General features: G+C 42.2%; 1 protein-coding gene across 1 annotated transcript in view; it reads right to left on the bottom strand.

Annotated features, from left to right (window-relative positions):
* KIF20B (kinesin family member 20B) overlaps nucleotides 1–16917 on the bottom strand; it is an 80945-nt gene extending 64028 nt beyond the window's left edge. The window contains exons 1-12 of the mRNA XM_019502112.1: nucleotides 16811–16917; nucleotides 15815–15980; nucleotides 14692–14778; nucleotides 14465–14584; nucleotides 14128–14266; nucleotides 9656–9840; nucleotides 6473–6530; nucleotides 5568–5762; nucleotides 3683–3794; nucleotides 3008–3079; nucleotides 2769–2915; nucleotides 1408–1570 (exon numbers count right to left, since the gene is read on the bottom strand). Of these exons, the coding sequence (XP_019357657.1) occupies nucleotides 1408–1570; nucleotides 2769–2915; nucleotides 3008–3079; nucleotides 3683–3794; nucleotides 5568–5762; nucleotides 6473–6530; nucleotides 9656–9840; nucleotides 14128–14266; nucleotides 14465–14584; nucleotides 14692–14778; nucleotides 15815–15970 (1434 nt within the window). The 5' untranslated portion in view covers nucleotides 15971–15980; nucleotides 16811–16917. The remainder of the gene's footprint in view (nucleotides 1–1407; nucleotides 1571–2768; nucleotides 2916–3007; nucleotides 3080–3682; nucleotides 3795–5567; nucleotides 5763–6472; nucleotides 6531–9655; nucleotides 9841–14127; nucleotides 14267–14464; nucleotides 14585–14691; nucleotides 14779–15814; nucleotides 15981–16810) is intronic.
* Between the last annotated feature and the right edge of the window lie 2422 nt (nucleotides 16918–19339).

Below are 19339 nucleotides of genomic sequence, written 5' to 3'. Positions count from 1 at the left end.
AACATTTCTTGAATAAGTCCAGAGTAGGTGCCTGCACCACTTCAGGAGGGAGTCTATTCCAGGTCTTGGGGGCTTGGACAGTAAAGAAATTCTCATGTCCAGCCTAAAACTGTCTTGTAGGAGTTTATGACCATTGGTCATTGTTTTTCCTTGGGGTGCTCTGGTGAACAGACGTTCTCCCAGATCCTGATGAACATCCCTTGTGCATTTATAAGCAGCCAGAAGGTCCCCCCTGAGCCTGCGCTTTTCCAGACTGAAGAGTCCCTTGGCTCTCAGCCTCTTCATAAGGCTGATTCTCTTGCCCTCTGATTATGCGCGTGGCTTTCCTCTGGACTCTCTCAAGCTTCTCAACATCCTTCTTGAATTGCGGAGCCCAGAACTGGATGCAGTACTCCAACTGCAGCCTCACCAAGGCTGAGCATAGCGGGAGGATGACATCCTGAGATTTATGTGAGAAGCATCTGTAGATGCAAGCCAGGGTTTAGTTTGCTTTATCAGCTGTGACATCGCATTGGTGGCTCATGTTCATCTTGCAGTCAATCATGACCCCCAAGTCTCTTTCAGCACTGGTGCTAGCAAGTGTAGCACTGTTGAGCCTATAAGCATGCTGCAGGTCCCATCCCCCCCACCCCCAAGGTGGAGTACCTTGCATTTATCAGTATTGAATGTCATCAGGCTTGTGTCCACCCACTTACTAAGCTTATCCAAGTCAGCCTGAATCCCTAGCCTGTCCTCAGGTGTGGATGCTATGCCCCAAAGTTCACTGTGAACTTAGCCAGTGCACTTCTGACACCAATGTCCACATCATTGATAAAGATGTTGAAGAGAACTGGTCCAAGCACAGAGCCTGGGGGATCACCACTGGTTACTGAGCACTATAATGATTCGCTGCCATCAACCACTACTCTCTGGGTCTGACCTCGAAGCCAACTTCCCAGCCACCAGACTGTGATATAGCCCACAACCACTCACAGGCACCATGGTCACTATTTTGTCTACTGAATTTGGGGGTTCCTCATTGCCATTACCATATCAGTTAATTTCACTGATATACTACAAAGTTACCTTAAGTTACTACTGCAAAGTTACCTACATGCCACGCTTAGGGGGTACACATGCACCTATGTTCATCTCCTGCATGTCACCAATGATCTCAGTGCTTTTAGAAAAGCAGTTTCCCTGCCAAACCTATTAAGGCTTTCAAACAGGAAAGATTATAGAACATTTAATTGGAACATGAATGAATACTAAATTCAGAGATTACATTCAGATCATTAAAGTGTGAAATAAAGGATTTTAGTAGTCCTCTTAAGTACAAATCTGAATGATGCAGATGTGGAACAACTAGGCATCTCCATAATACAATTCTGAATTATAAATAGAATTACACAATTAAAATGCACTTACTTTTTGTGCAACTGCTGAGAACTTCAGTACATTGAGGGTTTCATCATAGGCAGAAGCACACTGGCTTATGTTGACAATCATATGTACCTTCCCTCTTCCATTGAAGAAGCCTTGAAGGAAGTGAGTTAGTTTACTTTCCCGGAATGGTATGTGCTGCTGCAGCCTGAAGGACAAAAACAAAACACCACATACAACATTAGCTAAACATAGGGTCCCACGGAAAACTCCTAATGAGTTTTTTTAAAATCTAAAAGTTCCCAAAATTATTTTTTACTACAAGGGGAAAAAAAAAAAAACCAAGACACCCAACAATGCCTTACTTAAAATTTAAAAATTTAGTAATTAAGAGGCTGTTCAATAAATGTGTGTTGGCTAAGGATCATCAGTATCTTAGATTCTTGTTTATTTTCCCCTCATACAGTAATTTAGATCTAACAATTTGGAGATGCCAAACAAAATTACTTTGCTTCATACATTTCCCATGACTTTACAGGTACTGCAAGTTTCTCCTACATAGGCTGGTTATGTGGATCTCTTATACAGCAAAAGGGCAAGGGGATGGAAGACAACACTAGCTAAAAAGGCTCCAGTTTGTCCAGAAGCAAGTATATGATGATTCAAGCTTAATTTGGCCACACACACAAAACCCAACTGTTGGGACTTCAGATTGATAGCTTCCTCAATTCTGATGCATTAGAGTACTCGTTTTCTAAAAGCAAAGCTTTGCTCTTTTACCAAAAGGCAGCACCAAGTCCGGCCACCACTTGCATCTTAGTTTCAGTATGCAAATGGTACTACGTGATGTGCAGGCCTGTGGGAGCTCTCTGAAGAAAAAGCGAGGAAAACGGGATGTCATCTCAAATCATAACTAGCAGTTACAGATGCTTTCTGATGTATGCACGTGTGAGGGTAGCAGGGGTGGAAAATGACAAACACAATTTTGCCTACAGCTAAAAGTCAAAAGTTACTATTCACTGAAGAACTACAATAGCAAGTATAAAAGAAAAAAAAGTGTGGAAAAACAAGAGATTTGTTAGATGAGCTTTTGGGCACATCTCTCCTAGCTATATAGTTGGCCCAGTAAAAAGGTATTACTTAAAAAAGCAAAAAAACAAAAAGACAAAAACCTGCTTCTCACATTTCCTGAACCATAAACTATAGCAGTCCAACCCTACAATAAGCTTCCTGAGCATTCTGCTAAACTGCATATTTTTAAAAACTTATTAGAAGTAATTTTATCAAAATGTAACACTTTTGCATGTAATTATGGTAGACATGATGCACTTATCACTATTTAGCTGTTTGATTTTATATATTTAATTATATCCACAAAAATTAAGCATAGCTCTTGAAGTGCATACTTCGATTGTTGACTGTTCTTGAGTGCATTAATGCATTTTCCTAGAATCAGCAGAGAAGTGTTAATGTTTCCACTCTCTTTCAATCGATCACCCTCATTACGTGTCTTGGTACATCTTTCTGAGCCAGCAAGATCACAGAGTACTAATCTGAAAAGAAAGATTAAAAAAGTTAATTTGCTTTTCAGGTGTTGGAAGTCAGCAGAACTAGTAAGCTTATTACAAATTAAGCCAAAACTTACTCACTGACTTGCGTTACAAGAGGTTTTTCAGAATCTTCAATCCTTAATATTTTAATAGTGAATATGCTGTGACTAAAAAGAGAAAGAAAAGAGGCATATAAAAGTATGTTGATCCAATATCACTTCTCATTCAGTTACTTAAAAACCAAAAGGAAAGTTGCATTTAACTTCTTCAGGACTTGTACACAAACTGGTAAAAATTTCAACATGCATTTATGCCTTCAACGAATTTACAGCTTAGCCAAATGCCATTCTAGCTGCTAAGTATCTTTAGTTTAAACATCCAGTGTACTTAAAAGAAAGGAAGAAAGCCATGCTCAACAGTTGGGCTTGCATTCTCATTGGGATTTATTTATTTATTTTAAACAATCATTTGTCAAATTAGTAGGCTATTCCTATGCTCCCAACTTTCTATACTTAGAAGGCCATTGAGTCTTCAAAATCCATATGTGTGTTGAATAAAGGCAAACAGAAGAGCTAACTGCCTTTACTTCAAGGAGAATGGTTTCAACAAATCTGTAAGCTTTTCTATAGAAGCTTCTAATTACAAAGCTGTTCTAGTTTTGCTCAACTTTTTTCCATTTACCAGTGTGGGTGAAATTGTGGCCTAATTGTCTAGGCTCTCACATCACCAAAAGATCCATGCCACCACCAGTGTTCATAGGTCTCTCTCACCTTCTGCTGGAGCAAGTATTCAGTTTTGTGCAAGCAATGCTCTGGTGTTTCAATCCCAACTTCAGAAGTCTAAAAGCTTCTTTTGCATTAGAAATCTGGACCCACTGCAGATCTCGAAAGGGAACAGCCAAGATTATTTTGCTAAATATTTATGAAGTAATCATTATGCATGTACATGTGCTATGCATATAGATCTGTATTCAGGACACAAAAAAGTTAGCCAGTTTATTGCTGTAACAAGTGGGGCTCACAGGGCTGGTCTAGTCATTGGCCCACCCACCTTTCCAGGGCTAACCGCCTGCCTGCCTCACCTTTGATGAATCATTATGTTGTTCCCATTTGGGAGGCTGCCCATTTAATTGCCCCAATACCAAGAGAATATACATTGCTCTGAACCTCCCCTTATGCCGTGTGTCACTGCGCTGGACGACAAGGCTCCCAGAGGTCCCAAGAGCAATTTCCCCCCACACTCCTGGCTGACGGGGGATAAGAGGCCCAGCTGACTGGCTGCTTGCCATATCTGAAGCAACCTGAGCCCGAGAAGCAGAGGTGCATGCAGCATCTCCCCAATGCTTTAAAAAGCATGCTATCCCTGCGTGTGGAGATGCACGCTAATGGTGACATCATAAAAAGTTGTCGAGGCCCCGAACAAGTGCTGGAGGGCACTGCAGGAGCAGGGACAGCACAGGGTACCAGGAGTGCCCCTATAGACACTGCAAGACCTGGGAAGGATGCCAAAGGGGCTCCCATGAGCTGGGATGGAAGAAACCCAGAGGGATCCCGAACCCTGGAGATTAGCAGCAGTGAGCCAGAGTGGGACTGGGGGGACCCACCTCCAGAAAGAACTGTAGGACTGATGGCAAACACGCGAGTCCAGTTCCCCGAGCAGTGCCACATTAGGTGCCTAGGATGTTTCGAGTATGTTTTCTTTTGTTTGGAATTTATTTCTTACTAAAACAGGCCTGACCCAGGAACATCCTGGCACAGCCTAAGAAGCCCAGCAGAAGGAACTTGTAATCTCTAACTAACCTTAAGGTGGCTGGCCAGAGTTACAGTGGTTTTCCCCAAGGACAACTGAAGCAGGTGGGGAAGAAAGCCCACACCAATTCAGCAAAGGAATGGCAACCAAGTATCCTATCAGAGCCCCAAGTCGCTATAGCACCTAGCCAGCCTGAGGGTGGAAGGACACCATCTCCAAAAGGAACCTCCCATTCTTTTCTTAGACCACCAAGGCATGGCAGGTGAGTAGAGGTAGACCCACCTTGAGCATAGGGGCTTCAAGTGCCCAACAGACCTTCTCCGGGCACTTCGTAGCCCATGCCTCGCAGCTGGCATCCGTGGCCTATCACCCAGCCCAGCCCATAATCCTGTGCCCTCACACTGGCCTCTCAATCACACCACACCCACTGCCTATATTTCCTGGTAAACAATTGCAAAAAATTGAACTTTAATGAGCCAACTGTCCCAACATGGATATTAGAAGGTAGGTGCATCTACATGTGCATTAAGGCATTTCTTCTAATGAGCATTAAAAATTAAGTATCTTCAATGTGAGGTACTAAAAAAAAATGTGCATTAGGCTGCCTTAATGTGCAGTAAAAAATGCACATGGTTTTTAAGTAGTTATTAGCTTAATGGCACTTTTTTTTTTACATGACACTTTAATGTGTAGTAAATAGGCTACTGCACATAAAAGCGCATGTGTAGACACACCCAGCTAGACTCTGGTTTCTCCAATCTAAAGGCAAAACTGCTTTTGAAGTTTTATATTGAGAGAGAAAATTGTCTCCCTTTTGTTTCCAATACTCACTGCGAGAGTGGGCAAGTGATTTGTTTTCCCAAAAAGATATTAAAATGCATGATAAAGTATTTATTTTATAGTTACCTCTCACATATGAGCAGCCTTTGATATCTTGAGCAAGACGCAACAACTTTCTTTTCTTGTCATTTGTTATTGGGAACAGTAAGTCATAAATGCACTCATTGTAAATCTCACAAAAGGAAACCCAAAGAGAGAATTTCACGTGGCTTCCTTCAGTTGTGATAGATTGTTCAGATTCTTGTATGATTTCTTCCAAGTCTGCCAAAAATATTTAGAGTTATACAAAATAACTAAAACTAAAAAAAACCAGAATTAGAGTCCAGAGTATAAAAAGAGAGATTAGTTACAAAATGAGAGTTTGGAATGAGCTCGGACTTCTTAAAGTGAGACACTCGTCACAACACCAAAATTTTTGATCATCTGTACATGTCTACTATCTTTGTTAAGGAGTATCAATACATCTCACTTGCTTTTTCAAAAGAAGAATTTATTTTCAACCAAAATGAGTTAACTGTGCTCAAGAGATTCAAGTATGTTCTTTGGAAGACACTGCTCAATTCAATACATTCCAAAATGTATAGGATTATTTGTGTACACATGCTTACTTTATCTGGAGTATAATTAACTATTACAAGTTGTCAGGATGATAGTGCCAGAAGACGAGCAGTGAAAATTTACTCAGCCACAACTACACTCTAGTCTGACTAAACATGATCAGCAACCATTAGTATGAAGACTTTACTTCACCTTCAGACTGTCTGCCAACACAACCATTTGCAGTTGTTTGTCTTGTAGGACCAAAGCACAAGAATTATATGGTGACAAAATTTGATATGGGCCATTCAATAGACAAGAAATGGCAAAACGTTTCAGCTGCTAGTAACCCACGCTGGAACTGGAACTGAAAGTTACCGACCTGAAGTAGAATAGCCCTTATTCATTTAAGTAAAGAACAAACTTTTACATACCTACAGATTCGTCTGAAGTCTTGCTGCAATTGCTGTTTATGCTGTTCTGAGAATCTACCTATTAAGAAAAAAAAACAAAAATTGATAGCAGTAAATTTAAAAGTCAAATTAATCTTGGTTAGAACTAGGAATATTAAGAAGCCCAAAACTTCTGAAGCAGGTCTAGGGCACTAATCAATAGGAGAGCAACGCTAGGTCAATATAAGATTAATCGGAAGCTTTAAACCAGACAGGAATTATTTGTCTTCAACATTTCCAACAGCCTGAACTTCAGCTTGGACCAGGAGCTCATTTAGAGCAGCAGTCTTAACCCGTGGGTCACGACTCAAAACTGGGTCGCAAGAATATATATGAAAGGGTTGTAAACAACCCATAAAAAAAAAAAAAAAAAAACCACAACCCAAACTTTAAAAATGGATTCTCCTTTAAAAGGAGAAAACATAGGAAACTACAAGTTTCCTGTTGGAGGCTAGCAGAGTTCTAGCCTGCATGGAGCTACTTGAGGCTGGGGGGAGTAGGAGGAAGGTGATCAGGCAGGACACGCACACACACGGCAGCCAGGCACCACAGAGCAGTTCCTACAGCTCCCTGCAGATAAATCTATGGGGCAGAAGGGATAGAGGGCACAGACAGTGTCAAAGGGACACAGACAGCATTGCCTGCCACCCCACCTCTTCTCCAAAGGAGGAGCCATGGCCTGAGGGAAGCAGTGGCGGCAGCCAGGCCATGGCAGGGGGTTAGACCCACAGCCCAGTGCATGAGTGAACGACTGGTGGCAGGAGAAGGTGAAGGCAGTGTGGCTGATGCAAGGGTTCTGGCATCAATGGCAACAATGAGTCTCACTGTGCCACTCTGCCCTCCTGTGCCAAGTCTCATCTGCTGGGCTGCAGAGGCAGCTCCTGCTCAAGCCAGTCCAACTAGGCTGCAGCTATGTGCCCACTGTGGGTGCACACTGAGGGGCTAGGGACTGGGATTGGGGGGCAGTTTTCTACTTAAACTATTTACTAGATTGGGACTGGCCATCAATGTTTACAAATGGGTTCTGGTACAAAAAAAAAATGGGCTGAGAACCACTGATTTAGAGCACAGGTAAAACAAGTGTATCATCATTACACATTAGGGAAAGACTGTACTAAAATGTATGTTTCAAGCTGAAAAAAACATGCAAAGGAGTACAGGGTACCATTTTTGGCTCAGCCCATATTTATCAAATAAATTTCTACTGTTAACTTTCATGAAGTTTTTGCATATTCTTAAAATATATCTGGAAGGGGGAAAAAAGGAATGTGTCTACCAAGAACTTAGAGTATGGTATACATCTAAAAAAAGGCCCATTACGTGAAAAAATATTTGCAAAGGTCACAAAAAGCTAGGATTCCATCAACTTACTCATGCAATCAGCACAAGGTATATGCATTTATATAGCAACAGAATTTCAAGGAAGGATTTCACTTCACGTACTTCAGTAGACCAGTCTTGTATGTAAACACGAGTACTATAGCAGATTTCATTAGGGTCAGGCTGAACAAGAGTACAAAAGAATCCCTGCCCAGCCCTATGACCCACAGATCAGATATGGCTGTTAAGCTGGGGGGCTTCACTGGTATCATTGCTTTCCCCCTTTAGTGCCTGCTGCTGTAGAATTAGGTTGGGAATGGCCCACTCAGAAATGAACTCTATTAAAGCGAATTCCCGCTCCAAAAACATTGCAGAGCCCTGGCCTATTAACCTTCTGCACAAGTTCATTGACCTGTACCTGGTATTCCAAACTCCTTCTCACTTTGTGTACCCTCTCCCCTCCCCCCACTTTAAACATTTTGCAGTCTTACAAGTAGGTAAAACAAGGAAATGCATATTTCTAAAGCCTCATAAAAACTGTTCAGTGATAACTGCAGACATGTATGCTAATGCCTTCAACTCAATTACAGGCATATGTGTATGCATACGTATGTGTGTAAAAAAAATTAAATACACAGACATTATCAGCTTGTAGTGCCTCAAGGGGGTCTCTTCAGATTCTAAAGCAGCAGAAGTTAGCTGCATGGATTTTTTTTTCCTCTGGGTTTATTTGTGTATTTCCATAAACTGTGATATGTAGATTTCTACTAAAAACTTAAAAAAACCCTAAGATCACTAAACATAAAATACTTTAAACGAAAGTAGCAACCTTTGATTTACACTGTATGTTACAGACCAGAAGAGTATGACAGTACAATTATATTTTGGCCAAACTACAGGAGGAAAGAAAAAGGATAAAATCAACAAGGCAAACAGTCTGGACTACACTGACAATTCTTACTGTTCAATCAATCATTATTTTATTCTGAAAGACGAATTTTGGGTGAAAGATAACCAAATTGGCACTGATAAAATTGTAAATCAAAACAAGCTTCTGATTATCCGTACATTAAAAAGAAATGTTAAAACCTAAATTCTTGATTATTGAACTATAAAACAACAATGACAGCAATAAAAATAAACAAAAACATCCTTCAGTTAAGCGTTTAAACTTACAAGGCAAAAGATGTTTATGTTTTTTGCACTTTTCTACAAGTCTGCATAATTTTATTTAAAGGACTTTACTGCCACCTTCCTCCCAGAGAATTTTGATTTTCAACACAATAGTTCCAACCGACTAACAGTAAAACATTCAAGATGAATTTTGTATAACAGTTATTTGGGGAAATTTTCAATCTCCCTTTAGAAAAAGTTTTCCTTTTTGGTCTAAATTTGTAGTCATTGCTCATTTCTATTTAGCTGGTGCTGTGCGTACTTCAGAACTTAGTTTGCCGATCAGGACCAATGCCATTACGGTCAGCCAATTATCTAATGTTTATTCTTAAAGTAGAAGACAAAAACCACTTTCGACTTTCAAAACTGTTTTTAGTCAACATAAGCCTTCAACTACAGTGCCACTCCAGTCTATTGTAATTAAAAAAATCTGAAATAAATTAGGTATCCTTCATCAAAAAAGCCATTTGGATCCAATTGTTTATAGTTTACTTCAGTTTTATTCAATTCTGCTCCTTCCCTATGAAGACAGCTTTTCTTTTCATTTCGAACAACTTTCCAGATTCATGAGTACCTGTTGATGCCTTATTTCCAGAGGAAATAAGATCAACCTGACAAGGCCAATAAATCTTTTTAGAAGGCTGTGTGTTGTATACAGAAATACTGCCATACCTCTTTTGTTAGACGAAGAATTGAATTTTTAAAAGCAATTTCTTCTTTCATTTGTTCTTTAGTCAGCTTTATATAATCTCTACATCTATGGGGCTTGAGATCCATTTCTGGATACATTTTACCATGAACTCTTTTAAACAGCATATCCATGGTTCTTGGCAGGATACCAACATCATCTTCTGTCCCTGTAAATAAGATATATCAGGTCAAAGACTTGTATTTTCTTGGAAACAAGAGGGAGAGATTGATAAATTGTTTCCTGAAAGAATAAGAAAGTAGGAATGCCCCAATTGTCTTCCTTTTTTTATGTTGTCATAGCTAAAAGGAAAACTGAAGAACTGCAAAGGCAGTCTTGTGTGCAGGCATATTTCTTAGGTGAAGGTAGCAAAAACTGTCACTGCTCTCTATGATGGAACTCAGTTCTCAGACATAGTAAGCTGCAGCCCCCACTGTTAAAAGACGTAACCCAATGGGGTTCCAAACTATATTTGATGATGCCTAAAAGACGTTTTCTCTGTTGGGCATTATGACCAGCAGATGATTAGTGACCAACTTAAAAAACAACTTCTTTAAAAAAGCCCATAGTTTATTCAGAGATGACTAGCAGTCACAGAAGTTTTGTTATTGTTATAGTTTTTGTGGGTTTTTTTAAAATAAAAATACAACAAGCACCCAAACTTTTCCCCTTTGAAAATTTAGGCAGGTTCAACTGACTCAGATTCCCATTTGCTGCTTCTCTGGGCTTGAAGGGCATTTTTACACATGCAAGAGCTGCAGTGCCAGGAGTTTTCAAAGCGCCTGGTGATGCGGCGTGTGCAGTTGTATAAGTGGTGAAATGCATGTCAATGCAAAGAAAATGGTGTCAGTCGCTTTTCACAGATTTCATAGACATTCGGGCTGAAAGGGACCACGGAGGATCATCAAGTCCAGCCCCTGCCCCATGGGCAGGAAGTCAGCAGGGATCATAGGATCCCAGCAAGATGAAACATCCAAATGTGTCTTGAAGGCATTCCAAGTGGGTGCTTGAACCACCTCCGGCAGCAGTCTATTCCAAACCTTGGTGGCTCGGACAGTAAAGAAGTTCTTCCTTACGTTCCGCCTGAAGATTTTGCCCTTTGTTTTAAGGCAGGAATTGGCAACCCCTGGCATGCATACCAATTAGTGGAACATAAAGATATTTTCCCTAGCATGCCAGGAGGTATGCGAGAAAACTGTAAAAACAAAAAAAAAAAAACACTAACTACAGCATCTTAGAGGTTCTTTGGTTCAAAAGCACACTGCCACCATTTTCTTTACATTGACACACATTTCATCACTTATACAAACTGCACACAGTGCAGCGCACATCAACTCACATGTGGCACAGACTAAATTAAATTGAGTCTGCTTAAAAGCAGCAGATTTCTGGCACATCGCTGAATGAAAAGATGCGTGTACAAATGCCAAAAGAGACAGAATGCTCTCTTGCACTTTATCACCATCTCCTCTAGCAGCAGCTAACTACTACCCCAGCCCTCATCCACCGCACTAGTAGAGTACTACATTCTCAATTAGATCTTCAGGTTCTGGACAAAACAACTACGTAACTTTCAGCTGGAGTTCAGCTGGTGGAGAAATGTCTTCCCACTTTTTGGTCCTGCCATTGTTCCTTTGAATTCGTTTACTCCAAAGGACTTCTCACTGTTTGTTTTCTGTTTGCTTTCCCTAGGAGTTCTTTTACGTGAACTCCATGTAGTCAGAACAGACAGGAAAAGACTGTACATAAAAAGGATGCACCTCCCTTATTCAGCATTTAAGCCTTTGAATAGGAAAAAAAAAACTTAATAGTGGCCAGAGGGAGTTGCAGCAATCCAATTCATATTGCTTTCCACTCTTGGGCTAGGTATGTTGACCATTCAGAAGAAAAAGGAAGAGAAAGAGCTACTGAATTTACTTAAACAAACAAACACAAAACAACCCCCAAAAAACAAACTCAGGAGGAGGTCAGAAGCACAACAGCTTTCCCCTTCTTACCTGCCCACTGTAATTTCTCTCCCAGTATATTTGCTAACCATTATATACAAAAAGGTAGACTATATTGGTCTCAAAGCATGAAAATACACAAATGTAAGTGTAAACAAGTGATCCCATTTGTCTCTCTGGTGGCAATTTGCTTAATTGGAAAATTATCAGTATGCCAGGCTAACTGATAGGTAGGTGTTTGTTCAGAAAGCACCTGTAACTAAGCCAGGACGCCAGCAAGCCTGTTTCAAAGACATTTTATTCCACTTGCATGCATGATTTTTTTTTCATCCTTCCATTTCACAAGTGCCTTACATTTTATAGGCACAATGCTATACTGGATCTTTTAGACCATCATTTTTAATGCAGATTTTTAAAGCTCAGATGCAGCTACTCACCCTGCCAGTTGGGTCTTTTGGTTTGGCTGCCAAAGCAGGAAAGACACCAAGGGCACATCCAGACAAGTGCGTGCATGTGTTTCCGCGAGGACAAACAGCAGCAGCATATAGTTGTGCCACTGCTACTTGTCCCCGGGTAACGCCCGTGCACGTGTGCTCTTGGCCATGGTAAGTTGCCCCAGGTGGGGTAGGGGAGGCTGGCAACAGCACCTGGGCTGGCCCTAGCAGCCTTACCTGGGGACTTCCTGTGGCTCCAGCAACAATCTGGCAGAAGGAAGACAAACAGGCAGCTAAAGTATGGCTCTGGTCAGCCAGCCTCTAGTTTTAGGTGGTGCACACTACCACCATTTGTGCCACCCTGCTTTTTTTCTAGTGTGGGGTTTGTTTGTTTTTTTGACATTGGGCTCAAAAACATAAGAGGCTATGTTGGAACTACTGCTGGGGGGGGGGCGGGGGCTTTACAAATAGGAGTATCATTAACTTGACATCTGATCTGGCCAATTCTGAAAATCAACCCTCACACTCAAGTGTTTTACCTGTCCCTCCCTTCAAAATAACTGGGTCTACTTTGATGAGATCCTCACTAAATATCAATAGAAATTAAAGGAAGTTGTGAAGCTGCTATACGGGAAGCAGAGTCAAATGCAAAGTGGTTTGTAAAAAGATGTTTCTAACCTCTCTCTGAAAAAGGTTAGTAGGGAAAAAGTTGAAGACTTATTTTTAAAAAAATTGTAGGGAAAGAGGCAGACCCAGTTCCACATACCCAACTGTTCCAAATCCAGAGCTTTAGTATGATTTCACAGCTTTTCAGTTTCAACACAACAGATAAAATACACAAGATATAATCCTAAAGGAAAAAAAAATCCTTAAAAAACCCCCAAACCAACAAAATTTAAAAGCTCTCTAACAGCAAATGAGAATTTCTAAATTAAGGTGTCAAACATCTAAATACAAGAAAGATTCTCAACGTACAAACTCTCCTTCCACTCCAAGATTGAATGACCCTCTGAAAGAGTTGTCAATGGTTTTTAATAACAGTCCATCATTAGTTCTTTAGGAAATAACCGAATATAACTCACTGTGTGTAAGCTAATATGTTAATTGTTTTTTCCTGTAAATAATTTAATATAGAACTATACCAGACTTTGTGCTGTATTTTTTTTATATTTTTGGATAACGAACACTCTGAAAAAACAGCCAAAATGATTGTTTTGCTAATGATGAAGCATGATTGAGTTCACATATTCTTAAGATATCTTCCTTTTCTTTCTGGAAATAAAAAGGAGAGTTTGGAACCAAATAAAGGAAGGACGACATCTTCTGGTCTGCAGTGATACTGAGCATTACTAATACAAAAATACAGCTTTAGGGGACATAAGACTGCCAGAGAATATTAAGCACAGTAGTGACAGTACTGTTCAAGACTTTTAAATATTTGAAAGTGGGTACATTTTTAAAACTTGTCTGATCACTATTATGATTAAATCAATGTTGAAGCTAATATTTGCTTTCAGTGACTTCCAAGTTGGAGCTTCTCCATTTTCTTAGGAAGAAGCTAATATTATAAAAGTATTAGTCATTGCCTTTTTTTCCGTGTCGAGAATGGCATACACCATTCATTCTCTCTCTATTAAAGGTATACATAATTCCTAGTTTTGATATTGACACCCATATCAGTGGATTGTATTGAGGGTCTAAATTCTATTCAACTCCACCCCACCCAATCCTTGAAAAGCCATTAGTGTAAAATGTAGGTGGGAACTCCCGTCTTTTTTTTTTTGCAACTTATTGTTAAGGCCAAGAACAAGGCATGTGAAAGAGTTGACATATTAATGCTTTGCTTTCAGGGACACTAGCACAATTGAATAGAATCACATTTCAGCAACAGAGGTAACAGGATTTCAGCCAAAGGTCCACGCAGATTAGCTAGAATGCACTAATGAATGCAGGCACACGTTCCTCCCCCCACCCCAGACAAAAAGTTATTCCAAAACAATTAAATAATTGAAGGTTAAATAAGAATCTGATAAAATAGATATTTTTAAATTTTGCTCTTCAAGAAATTGCTCATACCTTGGAACGTGTAAGTTTTTCCAGCATTTGTTACACCATAAGTGAAAATAAGACGACTGTGTCCTTCCAAGAAGTCTTGTACTGGTTGTTTCATTGTGCCTTCAAAGAACTCTTCCTGGGTTGTTTCAGGCCCAAACACCTAAACAGTAGCAAGAGGTCACTCAACATCTTCAAATTTGAACAACCATTGGAGGCTTTTACTGCTAAGAATTTTTAAATCAGATAAATAACATATACTTATTTTGAAAAAGGACAACGTACTAATGAGCTTGAGATTAAGCAAATGTAACTGCTCGTTTAAAGAGGCTTTAACAGGGTGAATTAATTGTCTGCTTACATGCGAAAACATGAATTTCTGCATCATCTGCCCCATGTTTTTTTCACTCAGTCGACAGGCCATGGAGTTCTTCGGAGCTTTCAATATAACACTAGTCGAGTCTTGAATAGAAACACATTCCTATGAAAAGGAAAAGAAAGTGGTAGTGATGGTACATTTGCATTTTAAACTAAGTAGTACTCTAAAGTTTAATATTAAAAAGAAAGCATTTAAAACAGAAGACATACCTGAAATTCCTGTTCTTTTTCTGAAGATGTGAAAGGCCTAATTCGAAGGCAAACTTGTACATGTTCTTTGCACTCAAAGCTGTTCGGCTTAAAAGAAAAGAAATAACCATTATCTTGAAAGTTAGTCAACTTACTCAAATTCTTAGTTTAATAAGGCAACATTATTTTATTGTGCTGGTAAGTAAGGTCAATTATTTCAGGTTTTACTGTCCCTTATATTATCTATTATAGTTCACTCAACTAAGTTACATGTTTTTCAGTCTCAGCAGAAGTTGGTTTTAAAAAGTACTACATGGCATTAAGTTCAAGGCAAGAAGCAAAAATAAGAACTATCAATACACTTGTATGCTATCCTTTCTTAGCTGGGGAATCATTTTTAACTTAAGAGGGGCTGAGCAAGATGAAACAGATTTTTGCCAACATTTTCTACAGAATACTGGTTATACTTATCAGCTTCTGGTTGGTAATTAAACTATGGTGTAAGGAAGATGCTGTTAGCGTTGTCCTTCTATTACAACATACCAGCTAACTGCCCGTCAGAAATGACTGGAGGGGGTGGCAGGGGGGGAGGAAGAGGGGATGGAGTGCCATCACCTAACACCCCATGCTGCCACTGTTCTGCCTCTTGCAGGGAGCAGGGTGGGGGAGCCAGGGCCAGTGCTAGTGCTGCTGGCTTCAACTCAGCTTTGGAATTATGGCAGTGCTCCCCCACACTTGGAGCACTCCGATTGGCTGTTTTTGTCAGCTAATCAGAGCGTGAATAAAGTGTTACAGACAGACAGACAGACTTAGGCTTTTATAATATTAGAATGGTACAAGATATGTGTATGCAGATAGGATGCATGTGCATTCCTTATGGCTCAACACTTCTGTATTTCCCTGCCTGCACTGACATGTGGCAGTCCTTTCAAGTGTATATACTTGAAGCAATCACAAAGTGTGACAGGCCTACCAAGGCAGAGATGCAACAGCACCAACTTTAGTACTCCCCTTCCATGTTTAAGCAGAACTATGCATACATTATTCTTTAAAATAATAGAACTAATTAAAGTACCACAGTGAGACATTGCAATGCAAGCTCATTTTAAAAGTTTGAGGTGACAATGTACTATCTTATTCTCACCTGACTTATATTCAAGCTTGAAGCAGCCAAGGAAAATTCATCAGAGAGGTTTGTTTTGATATCTTCAACATTTACTGGGCCAGTTCTCAAAGGCAGCTCAACACTGGCAATATAGGATGGTCTAAAAATTGTTTCTGTATCCAGAACTGGTTCCATTCTGCAAAAACTAAAAAGCCAATTATTTAAGTATCACAGCATAACCAAAAATAACCAAACAACAAACATAGTGCAAGTTAAAAAATTCACACAATGCACAGAAGTGTCCAATACATAAATCATGCTGGAACAAGAGTTACTATTATCCAAGAAGAGCTGGGAAGTTGCAGCAAATATTAATTAAAGCATCTCCAACCTGAAAGGCTGAAGCAAGAGGATGCCAACAATCGTGCATCTTTATCAGACACATTCTGTGACCTTTAATATTACTGTATTTTCTCATGTAACACATGCCCCCAAATTAGGGATATACATATATTCAATTTAAGGGGCAGGGGTGCATGCGAGCACCCTTTAACCTATTGTAATTATGGCTGTTAAATGATAATTGCTACAACCTGAAGTGTGCAAACATGATTCACAAAATAAGCCCAAAGGGTGCAAATACAAATCCAGAGCCTTGGTCTGCTAGGGTCTTTCCGAGTGCTTCGCCACAGAATTGCTTTAGTATTTTTCAGTAACCAAACAAGGGAAACCCAAGAGCCCGCAAGGCGCCTCGAGCCTAAGGAGGCGGAGAACCGCTGCCCAAAACATTTGCACGGAGCCTTTCGGTCCACACGGGGCTCTGCTGCCTCCCCCTGCACCCTGCGGAAGGGCAGCGGCCGCCGAAGCTTGGCCCACTGCCCTCCGAACGGGACAGCCGCAGCCATGACGGGCCCGGCAGGGCAGCGCAGCGCGTCTGTCTGCCGCCGAGGACCCGGAGCTCCGCCAGGCGAGCCCAGAGCGGCACGTCACCACCGCCGCCACGCGGGTCGGGTCGGGTCTGACCCATCCACTCACCCGCGCGAGCCGCCCCGGCCCGGCCGGACCGCTGCAGCCTACGTCGCGGCACTTTTTCAAATACACCCAATAAGAACGCGCGGTGCTGCGCAGCATCATGGGAAACGAGAGCCCGGGGGAATCATCCCAGCGAGTGGGATTCTGGGTAGAGTCGGGCATGCTGGTAAGTGTAGTTTCAGCGAAGAGGCGGGCTCGTCCCTTTGCCGCCTGCTGCTGCTTGACCGGGGCGGGACCTGCTGGGGGCGCCCTGGCGTTGGCGGCTGCTTTCTGGGCCCGCTGGGAGGTGGCGGCGGGGGTGTCCTGTTCCAGGGCCTGAATGAGCCGCCTGTGGGTGCGGTGCCCAGCAGGACCCATGCTCCGGGAGCCCGGGGGCCACATCTTTACCCCCCCCCAGCTATGTTCACCCTCTTTCTCTGCTCAGTGCCTGCTCTACAACTGCTCCCTCAGGCGCGCAGAGAAGGGGTGGGAGGCGCCTCCGCACGTCATGCAGTGCAGTCGCTTCCAGTCTCCTTTGTACCAGCATCCATTTGTAAACAGCGCTGGCCAGTCCCATCCCAGTACCCCTCACCCCTGGCCCACTACCCCCAGCCCTCCCAGCGTGTGGCTGGGACTACGAGTCTGCAAGGCAAAAGCCACCGTTTCTCACATTTTGCTCTTTTAAAGGAGAATCCATTTTTAAAGTTTGTTCACAACCCTTTCATATGTTCTTGCAGCCCACTTTTGGGTCACAACCCACGGGCAGGGAAATGCTGATCTAGTCCAGCCCCCTGCTTGAAGCGGGAATTGGGATCAGTGCTATCCAAGCTATCCCAGACACCTCCATGCTGCAGCTGATGCAGAGCGGCTGGGAAGCACAGAAAGCAGCTGGCCGACTGCTACTGCGAAAGGCTCCAGAACTGCGTCTGCAGGATTCCAGCACCAAACTGTGCACAGACCTTCACAGTTCAATCATAGGTGCATGCAGGGCCTGATCCAGGGGGTGCCATGGTGCAGTCATGCCCCTCTTTGATCCTGCTCCATGCAAATTTTAAAGCGAGCGGGTGGTGGCAGCAGCATTTCTAGGCAGGCAGCAGTGAGGGAGTTGCATGATTTCATTACAGTCTCCTGGATTCCTTTTGAACTCCTCATTCCACAGGCTGTCATGACCTTTTCTTCTTTTTAATGGTCTTGATGTTCCAATAATCAAACTGCCATTCTGCTGTGTGTTCACTGCTCCTGGTAATACGACTCCTATTTCACAGCACTGCAGACTGTTTTAACTAGCTGAAAACAGTAACTTGGGTATGGAAATAACTATCAAGATGTTCAAGAAGGTTAAGATTTTATGAATCTGAAAGAGATGTACTCTAATTACTGCAAGATGACAGAAATAACACCTTGTTTGTTTGGTTTTTTGCCTGGTTTGTTGAGTTTTATACACCATACAATACAACCTCATTAGCTCAAAATACAAGGGACCAAAAAGTACAGACTTAAAAATAAATGGGTTCAAAATAACCGTATTGATAGTAAATTGAGTGTTTGTAAGTTACTATGGATACATACAGACTGAATTGCCCATGTACGGATCTAACTAGTAAGAACAAATTGAGGAGTTATCCTAGTGACTATTTAAGCTATAGACCAGCAGCGATGATGTAGGGCCCCTTTTTCTTCCACTTAGGTCCATCTAGGTGTAGACTTGTTTCACTATCCCCCTGATGCCACTAACCACCACCATGGACCTGGCATCCCCATGATTGTGCATGTAGCTAGGGCTGCTGCCCCCACCTGCATCTGTGTGCCTACCACCCCTGCAGATGCCCCTGCATCCTGACACTTACTGTCCGGAGCCCCAGCTGTTCTTCATGCTCCCGTGCTGAACTGCAGTTTTTCCAGGCTGAGCCCTGGCTATTCCTTGTGCTCCTGCCACCTTGGGCATTACTGGGCTAACACCCAATTGCACCAACCTGCAGTTTTTCCAGGCTGGGGGCTTCATGAGACAGGCCTGGGGACCTCCCTGCTACAGGAATCCCTAGAGACTGGGAGTGCCAGAGGAGGGCAGTAAGTGCCAGGGGGCAGGGAAGTCTGCAGGGGCAAGATGTGAAAGAGGCATCCCCAGCTACCTGTACTATCAGGGGTGGGATTGGAGGTGTGTAGCAGGGTGGCATCCTTGTTGGGTCTCTGCTGGATGCCCTGTTCCTGGGGTAACTGCCCACTTCACTCATCTACCGCACCTTGATGGAAAAATGTGAAAGTTGTTACTAGGGCAGGAGACTACCCATTACTGGCTGACAAGGGCCTTAATACCCACTCTGACCTCCCCTCCATGGGTCCCATGCCTCACAGATGTTGCTTTGTATGCATTACCTCTCCGGCCTAAGGGCAAACCGGGCACACAGTTCTAGCTCTACTCTACAGCCCTGGAGGGCCACTTGCACGCCACCCCTCGCTCACTGGGGTCCCATTCACTCTGCTGGCTCTCACCCAGCCTCTTTCATACTGACCTCTCTCAGGGAGACACTCATACCACCTGGCTGCACCTGGCTT

The sequence above is a fragment of the Gavialis gangeticus genome, unplaced genomic scaffold (genome assembly GCF_001723915.1).
Source record: "Gavialis gangeticus isolate Ggan-Ray unplaced genomic scaffold, GavGan_comp1, whole genome shotgun sequence".
In the NCBI taxonomy this organism is placed as follows: Eukaryota; Metazoa; Chordata; order Crocodylia; family Gavialidae; genus Gavialis; species Gavialis gangeticus.
This window is presented reverse-complemented; position numbering and strand designations above follow the sequence as displayed.